Source organism: Berghia stephanieae, chromosome 9, assembly GCF_034508935.2.
Source record: "Berghia stephanieae isolate SIO BIC M18660-M18661 chromosome 9, UCSD_Bste_1.3, whole genome shotgun sequence".
NCBI classification, from domain to species: Eukaryota; Metazoa; Mollusca; class Gastropoda; order Nudibranchia; family Aeolidiidae; genus Berghia; species Berghia stephanieae.
This window is the reverse complement of record NC_088368.1, coordinates 26,294,606-26,304,221: the sequence shown is the minus strand read 5'-3', so window position 1 is coordinate 26,304,221 and position 9,616 is coordinate 26,294,606. Positions and strand designations below refer to the sequence as shown.

The 9,616-nt window shown below is 35.3% G+C and overlaps 1 protein-coding gene across 1 annotated transcript; it reads right to left on the bottom strand.

Annotated features, from left to right (window-relative positions):
• Positions 1-4,642: 4,642 nt before the first annotated feature.
• On the bottom strand, positions 4,643-9,299 carry LOC144979172 (uncharacterized). The gene is made up of 4 exons (XM_078925781.1): positions 9,132-9,299; positions 7,961-8,094; positions 6,923-7,034; positions 4,643-4,927 (listed from the first exon to the last, which is right to left on the bottom strand). Exons 1-4 carry the CDS (start codon positions 9,297-9,299, stop codon positions 4,643-4,645), a joined length of 699 nt encoding a protein of 232 aa, XP_078781907.1.
• Positions 9,300-9,616: the final 317 nt, after the last annotated feature.

Genomic DNA, 9,616 nt, shown 5'->3' with positions numbered 1-9,616 from the left:
AGAAATCGTTTTAATTTGTGTACAACAATACAACCACAAATCTGTACTACATAACGAGTAGCAAAACTAGACACTCATGACAAGTTCTTGTTGGTTGAATTTTCCAGCAATGTTTGTGCAATGTGCATGACACCAATAATGAATCACTCAAAAAGGCATTGTAGAGCAGCTTCATCTACTTGGGTGCCGGAATTCAGGGTCGATAGAAAACGCACACGCATTAGGGTAGGTTGCCCCAAATCCGTACGCTTTTTCTATACCTCAAATTCTAACAGTTCTAACTGCAGATTAGTTCAACTGAATTTTCCACAACTTTCTTAATACATGTGAGGTATAATCGGTTAACCTAACTAAAAAGAACCGAAAATAGATGACCAAACCCACTCGCTCCAAATACGTACACCCAGGACCCAAACCGTACACGGCTTACCCCAAACCCTTACAGCAACCCGAATGTTCGAACTTTGTATCAAACAGGAAATCTTGCACAGATCATGAAAGAGATAGACAGATACAAATTAGGTGTCCTTTCTATTTGTAAATCACGTTGGAGTGATGAGTGGCAAAGAGATCTTTTGACTGGCCACCTCTTAAATGGAGTGGCCCTGATTTTTTGTCAAAATTTGCGAAAAAGACACTGACTGAATGGGGACCAATGAACGAAAGCTGCTGAGAGCCAGATTTGATCCAAAGTACTCAAAACTTACAGTCATTGTTTGTTATACTCCTCAAGAAGAAAAGGTTGAGGAGGAGAAAGATTACTTTTATGAAAGACTAAACACTCTCGTGGAAAGAGAGTGTTCCTGATTCTTGGTGACCTAATTGAAAATGTTGGAAATGAGAACAAAGAAAGAGAAAATGAAATGGGTCGTAAGGGATTGGGCCTAGAGATAAAGGACAAATGGAGAGCTCCTGTTAGAATTTTGTGAGGAAAATAATCTCATCATTGGCTTCCATGTCAGTTTTTGTATGCACTGCCTTTGGTGCATAACAATAATAATAATAATAATAATAATAATAATAATAATAATAATAATAATAATAATAATAATAATAATAATAATAGTAATAATAATAATAATAATAATAATAATAATAATAATAATAATAATAATAATAATAATAATAATAATAATAATCATTATCTTCATCCTCATCATCATCATTATCTTCATCCTCATCATCATCATCATCATCATCATCATCATGATCACCATCATCATCATCACCATCATCATCTACCATATCACTATCACCAATATTATCATAATCGTAATAATTATAATCATAAAATATCATGAACAATGACAGCAATAGATTTTGTCATTGAGTCTAGTGTAGTCCATCACTGCGGTCTATATAAAGTTTAAACAGATTATAGCTATTGATTGCTTCCTTTAGATAGGACGACAGTCTAGCTAATGCAAAGTACTTTCCACCAGACCAAACAGATTCACAACCCAATCACTGCTGGATGGACACAAGGGAGGGGTATCAGATTTCAACCTCATCCAGGATTGATGATCCCTTCCTCTTTAAGTGTGAAGGGAGTGCTCCACCTCTAAGCTTGGTGAGAAGTTGCCAGAAACCGCAGAGTATCTAGTTGAGTGGTGTGTTGTGGCGATGCTACCGGACGGGTTCGCGACGGTGCACGAATGCGGACCGGACTTCGCTGATTGGGTCGAGCGCAACTATAGTTTAATCTAGTCAGCCATGGTCGAGCGTCATAACATAGTAGTGTGAGAACCATATGAAGCTGCTGCTGCTACCAAAGGCGCACACGGGACCCCATAGAATCTAGGATCTACTTAACAGTGCTCTGCAGAGCTTTACAATAAACTCATTGTTAAGCATTTTATATTCACATTAACAACAACAACTTGAGCTTTCATATAGAGTAATATCCATTAAATGTGCTCAAAGCGCTTTACAAGATGTACACAGCTAACAGCAAGTGTAACGTATAGGACGAGACATGACGTCTGTTAGGCGATATTACAACTTTTCCGACAGAGATATAGCTGTTATCGGCCAGGTACTCATTTTACACCTGAGCAGGGTGAGAGAATGTGAGTAACGAGCCTTTTTACAAGGACTCAGCTATCCACCACCCAGAGCGGGACTCGAAAGCTGGATCTTCCGATCCAAAGACGAGTGACAAACTACTAGATCACATAGCCGCACATCCAAATCATATTTTCATTTTAAAACATTCTATAAATTATTTCAGTTAAACGCTTGGAGAAAATAATGTTCTCAAACTCAGAGAAAAAACAAACGACTAGAGCATTTCTATAGAGCAAAAGCCACTAACCGTAAAGCGCTTTTAACACGTTAAGTGGATATTGCGCTATATAAAATCTCAAGGTTTTTTTTAATGTGCTCAAAGCCAGCGCTTTGAAAGGACCAACAGCAACACAAAACATATAGAACGAGACATGACCCCTTTTAGTAGGCGATATTACATTTTTTTCCCGACAGAGACAACGTTGTTAACGGCCAGGTACTCATTTTAATGAGAGAATGTGAGTAAAGAGCTTTTTCCAAGGACTCAACTAAGCGCTAAGCGAGTCATCCGAAAGCAAGTGTCATACCACAAAGCCACATTGTCGAACAAAAGAATCTTTTTTTAACGTGGAGATGTTCTGTTGGATACGCTTAAATGAAAAGTACTGACGCATGCTGACTCATTACAAGTGGTGTCTTTGACTTACTTGACTTAGATGCCTTTCGCGTCTCGACCGAAAGATCGGGTCGCCTTGGCTGTTTCCAGTATTTCCTGTGTGAGGTGTCTCCAATATTGCCGGTCCTCTGCTAGGGTTCTCAGATTTTCAAGGTCCCCTGCCGTTATGAGACTAATGCTTTGTCCAAGTGTTGTGAGGTTTTTGTTTAGGATCACGGGGAGTGTTGTGATCGGTCTTCCTCTGAAAAGGTTCCCGTGTTTTTGGAAGTATCCCGACATGGCTTGGTTTGCTGGTATGTTTTTGTCCCTGCGTAGTATGTGACCGAAAAGTTGCCATCGTTGTTGTAAAATGTCAAGGGAGATTGGTCTTTCTTTTGTGATCTTATAGAGTGATTCATTTGAGATCTTTTTGGGGTATTTGATGTCCAGTACCCTTCTTAGCTGTGTGCGATGGAAGGCATCCAGATGTTCTTCTTCGGATTTTGTCAACGCCCAAGTGCCGCAGTTATACAGAAGTACCGGTTTTACAAGAGCATGGTACAGTTTCAGTTTGGTTTTTCTCTTTATTTTGTCACCTCTAATCCATACATTGGTGAGTTTACTTAGTGCGGCGTTTGATAGCTGTTTTCTTCTTTGTACATCCTCGGTGTCTCCAATTAGTGAGCCGACTTTCTTTGTTCTTTTCCATTCCTCTTTGTTCCTCGATATTGTTGTAAATTCGGTTTTATTGGCATTGACTTGGAGGTTATATTTCATGAGGGTATTTTGTATGATGTCTATATTTGCTGGTGTTGATCCAATAAAATCGACATCATCTGCATAGGCGATTTCTCTAGGGATTGCATTCTCAATATGAGTCGTTGGTTTTGGAATGACTTTTCGAACTTCTTTCAGAGCGTGTTCTAAGTATATTGTGAACAGAATCGGGCTCAGACTATCTCCTTGGGGGGTCCCGATGTTACTTTCGAACTGCGTCTGTTTTGTGGCCCCGTATATCCTTGGTTGTATCTTTGTGTTGCTGAGGAGAAATCGGATTATTCGGAGCTCGTCTTCGTCTACTATTTCTGTTAATATCTCCAAAAGTTTTCCTCTGTCGATCGTATCAAAGGCTGCGGACATATCGATTCCGGTTATTGTTATGGATATGTTTTCTTTGAGTGCCTTTGCTGCCAACCATTTATGTGTCCATACAACGTCCGATGTGCTTCGGTCTTGGCGAAACCCGCTTTGGCTATGTGATAGATAATTTTCTATTTTCGGTCTAATTCTGTTGAGGACAATAGTTGACAGTGTTTTTCTTATGGTATTCAGTAATGTTATTGGGCGCAGGTTGTTTACGGGTCCTTTCGTTTTTCCTGGTTTTTGTATTGTAATTAGGACACCGCTGTTTATGTCCCAGTCTTTGTGTGTTGAGAATGTTTTGTTCATTATGTTTGCAATGCTCAGATCCAGGGAGAGGGTACCACATTTCAGCAATTCAGCGGGAATTTCATCTTCGCCTTGGGATCTGTTATTGTTTAGGCACTTTATGCTATTTCTAACTTCAGTTGTTGTTATGCGGTTGTTTAGGTCTCTAGGGTTTCCTGAGAAGGGCGATATTTGTGAGACTTGTTTGTGAAATTTCTGCTGGAAGTGGTCAGTTACAATGTCAAGGATATCGTTGGGATTTGTTGTCTGTTTGCCAAATTTATCCTGTAGTTTTGGGTTCTCGAATGGTTTTCGGTTCAGAGATTTCGTCGCTTTGAACAAGTGGTGTGTTTATTTGAATAATTGGGTATGATTGAGGTAAAATTTCAAACAAGCAAACACACACACACACACACACACACACACACACACATATATATATATATATATATATATATATATATATATATATATATATATATATTTATCGGGTGCGTGAAAATAACCCGAACAAGTTTAGAAACATACAACGGTCGGACTATAAATTATAAATTATTGGAGTAAATAATTAAACAGCGTTTTAATTTCTGATAAAATTTTGCTAATTAGTTCAAAAAGAAGTTTGTTCTTTTCAGCAGAGGTTGTTGGTTTTTCAGTAGTTTGTGACTTTTCAGGAATGCAACCCGTAACATCCTTCTCGAAGATTTGGTCGGAAATTTTCTCTGTGAAGTTATAGAAAAAAGTATCTTCTATGTGTGGATTTGGTGGTACTTGTATATCCCTTAGCGGGAAACAAGTCTTGTCACTGATGACAGATAGTTGGTAGCCGGGTGAACCCTGTGGAGGAATCAAAATTTGCCTAATTAATACAAATATTTAAAAATTATGCCCTTCCGCCACGACTTCATAAGATATCGTCGTCTAGGCATTCCACGAAGGAATATAGATAATTCATCAAACAAGATGTTTGTTGCCCACAGGAATCACCCATGTTGTCCAAGTGAGCAAATTGGGAGTTAATAATCTTGCCCAAAGAAGCGGGACTCGAACCCGGGACATTCCGGGGTCACAGTGCCTTATGTACTCGGCCACTTCGCCCCCACAAATAACATATTGAAAAATTGAGCTCAAAATATGAGCCATTTTCAAAATTGTGCCGATTTTGTTGTGTAATCATATACAAACATATCATAGAATTTTAGAAACAAAATATAAATGTTCATGATGTCCATATAGAAGATTTACACTATACAATCCATGCATGTGAAGATCTCATATTATCAGGAAAGATTCATAATGATAAACCCCTGTTCGGTTTATTAACCCAATCATGACGTTTAACTGACCTTAAAAACCTCTTGCTTGTGTGTTTTCATTAGTTTAAATATTTTGTAGGGTGTCAAAAATTGTAAACGTAAGAAATTAACTGTGGCCAAGGCAAATTAACGGAGTAAAATGAAAAGAATTATGGTATGGTCTGTTTCGAATTTTCCTTCAGCAATTGTATAGAATAGGAAGAAATAAAATACCCTTTTATAAGTTTCTGTAAAGTAATATTGTGATGTATGGTCTCTGAAAGGTGATAAGAGGAGAGTAAACGCTATCTGCTAGTAGTCATTTTACACCTGAGTAAGATGAAATAATGGGACTTAAGAGCCTTGTCAAAGAACGTAACTTGGCGCCACCCAGAGCGGGACTCAAACCAGGGACCTGCAAGGTCAAATGCTTGGCGTATCATTAGATCACGAAGCCGTTCAATATAGAAAAATTAAAATCCATACCTTGATGAGCATTACAATGAGGATAGTAAACAAGTATTTTTAATTTCTAATTATCATTTTAAAACAGAAATAATGATAATAATAATAATAGTAATAGTAATAATAATAATAATAATAATAATAATAATAATAATAATAATAATAATAATAATAATAATAATAATAATAATAATAATAATAATAATAATAATGATAATAATAATAATGATAATAATAATAATAATATAATAATAATAATAATAATAATAATAATAATAATAATAATAATAATAATAATAATAATGATGATGATGATAATAATAATAATAATAATAATAATAATAATAATAATAATAATAATAATAATAATAATAATAATAATAATAATAATAATAATAATAATAATAATAATAATTATAATAATAAAAATGATGATGTTTATATGTTGGACTACGGAAAATAATTTCAAAACAAGATACAACCTCCACACATCAACCTTTAGAAACACTAACAAAAAAAACATCCACAAAACTCAGCGAACATATTTGGAAATTAAAAGACAACAAACTAGACCACAACATTTCATGGAAAATTATATCTAAAGCAACAGGATACACACCAACATCAAAACAATGTAGTTTATGCCTGGAGGAGAAATATACTATAAACAAACACCCTCATGAAGCCACACTCAACACGAAAAATGAGATGTACAATACTTGTCCACATCGCCGGAAGTACTTATTAATCAACTACAAACCTACGGAACCACATCAACAGGCAACAACACACAACAAACCAAACTCATGTAACACACAGTCCTGACGATGGCTGAAAAGGCCTGAAACATCGATGAAGACTGACTCCGACATTGTGGTAAATATTAAAATTATATATATATATATATATATATATATATATATATATATATATATATATATATATATATATATATATATATATATCATCATCATCATCAACACAATCATTACAATATTACATCATTAATGTCTCATGAACAGAAAAAAAAAATTAGTGATCAGCTAATGAAAATAAAACAATTAATGCTTACCGTGTCGACTTTCCAGTAATCCACCAGCTCGCCATTTTCAATACGTTTACCCAGGAACTCAGAACTTTTAGGGATACATCGTTGTACTGGAAATATTTTCATATCGAACTTGCTGAGGAAACATGGATTGGATAGCGTAAATCTTCAATATGAACATCATGAACATTTATGTTTTGTTTATAAAATTCTATGATATATTTATATATGATTACACACCACAATCATTGTCGTCGTCAATGTCTTACGTCGTTGTCGTGATGATGAAGTTGATGGTCATGATGATGATAAATAAAATAAAATAATCATAGACTGAACAACAACTAATACAACTATCAACACTAAATAATGGTCTTTTTTCATGACTAAAATGTCGAGCAAGAAAATGTAGGATGCCATGGGCTAGCTCATTATATTCTCTTTTAATTGATCTCATTTATTTTCAACTGTGATATCAAAATTATAATCTAGTTGGTGCTCAGAAACTTAGTATATGATTCTAAGCGCGTATGATTGGGTTATCCTAATACAACAGAATCGTACTCAATAACTTCATTGGGTGATATGCTAGTAGAGTTGCATCGCAAGGCGTTCTCTGTAGCATCTAATATATATGACATTTATATCTAGGAATTGTATATTTTGAAACAAAAGTGAATCATGAAACCTCAGAACCATTATTGGAAGCCTTACAAACCGGACAGGCTCTCTCTCTCTCTCTCTCTCTCTCTCTCTCTCTCTCTCTCTCTCTCTCTCTCTCTCTCTCTCTCTCTCTCTCTGGTCTGAACGATATATTCTCTATCGCCCATTGAACACTTGTAAGATTATACTGGTCGCCATGTCAAAATCAATTATTTTACAAGCTAGCAGGGCTGAAAAGTATACTGGTTGAAGATCAGTGCATAGGCGTCAACCTCAGTGAGAGGCTACAAAGTAAGCTAAAGCGAGGCGACTTGCTCAAGGTCCGACAACCCCGTTGGATATAATGGATCGCTATATAGATCTATGTAATTATTCCTTTGGTTTAACTGTAAATCTTACATGCACTCTCCGTTGGATTTCATCTCATAATAGACATTTTTCTTCCCATCAAACAACCTCCAGTCGAATCCTTGATGCCCAAAATCTACGAAAAGAGCGAGTTTCTGATTGTAGTTGAAGTAAAGAGTCATTTTCTGAAGAAAAAAACAAACAAAGAAAAATAGTATATTCTGTTATTAGAGCTCCGAATTTTGAGAAAACTAAATAGAATCAGTACAAGTAAATTATTAAATCGTTTTATCCTTACTTAGACCATGGTTTTTACGTGTCTTTCTTTTGAGTATTAAGTAATATAGATTAAATAACGAATATCCGATAAAATCTTATGAATCCTTTGGAGATTATTTTCAGAAGTCTTAAGATAAAGTTTTTGATAATTCAATAAATGTTTTAGTGCAGACAACAATTAAAAAGATAGCGATGATGAGGATGATGATGATGTAATTCTTAGTGCTAAAATGCTCTTTGTCTGTCAGATACCTACTGTACGTTGTAACCACTTGTAACGGAGCTACCCTCGATTTAATGATCCAAGAACAAGATATGGATTATAAAACAACGCCAAGACCATTATACTTTGAAGGGCTATCGTGATAAAACAGTTTTATGTATTGTTTTAGCACAAATGATTTATTAAACACTCATTTTCTGTTCACAAAATCTAAAAACTAAAATTTATCCCAGTGTTAATAATTGAGGAGTTATTTATATTATTCTTTAACTTTAATTGAATTCATTTTTTCAACTTTACCAGAAAGAATTACAAGGTTTTAAAAAATCATCGGTAAACCGACATGTCAGAACTTACTTTTTTTTTCATTTTCTTTTATCACATTTGAAAACGGAACATATTGTTTTGGGCAAACAACATGCAAAACTAGTACAACAACAGGAAGGAAATATTCATCAGGAAAAGATAATTCAGTTCCTGGAAAATGAACTTGAAAAAGATTATTAGTATGAGAGCTATTACTCGAACAATCTATAATAGAACATGAATAAGATAAAATATTACAAGAATTGGAACTCGAGAGGGAAAAGGCTTAAGAGTTATAAGAAAAGCTATGAGAGTTCTTTATTTCCCTTTTTTTAAAAATATATACATTAACTTGGATTCACTCTTCTTGTACTAATTTAACAACAAGCATTATAGCGACAACTATAAACATACCCGCTCCTTGCTACGACCTGTTGCTTCCTTTGGTGGCAAGCTAAAAATAGCATCGGCGCTCCCGACCGAAGGATGACAGAGACATCGTACGTTTTCACGGCCATGTGCAGGATTCAATATTACGATCACCAGAATCGTGGTCAATAGGATGTGGTAACTGTGCAACATCTTTTGTCTGTCTGAGATGAGAGAGAGAGAGAGAGAGAGAGAGAGAGAGAGAGAGAGAGAGGGGGGGGGGAGACATAGACACATATTTGAACTCCAAAATTAGAAGATAGAAAATATCACAATCTGCAAGTGGTACGCCAACTCAAACAGCAATTCTTCAAAATTCACTTTTTGACATGTCTTCCAAGAATAGTCATGCACAAGACAAATTTTTAAAATTGGTAATTGCTGACCTATGAGACATTCCAAATCCATTCTACAAAAAGAATAATTCAAAAAGCTATAATATGTAACATTCGGGCGTTAGAAGTGTTATA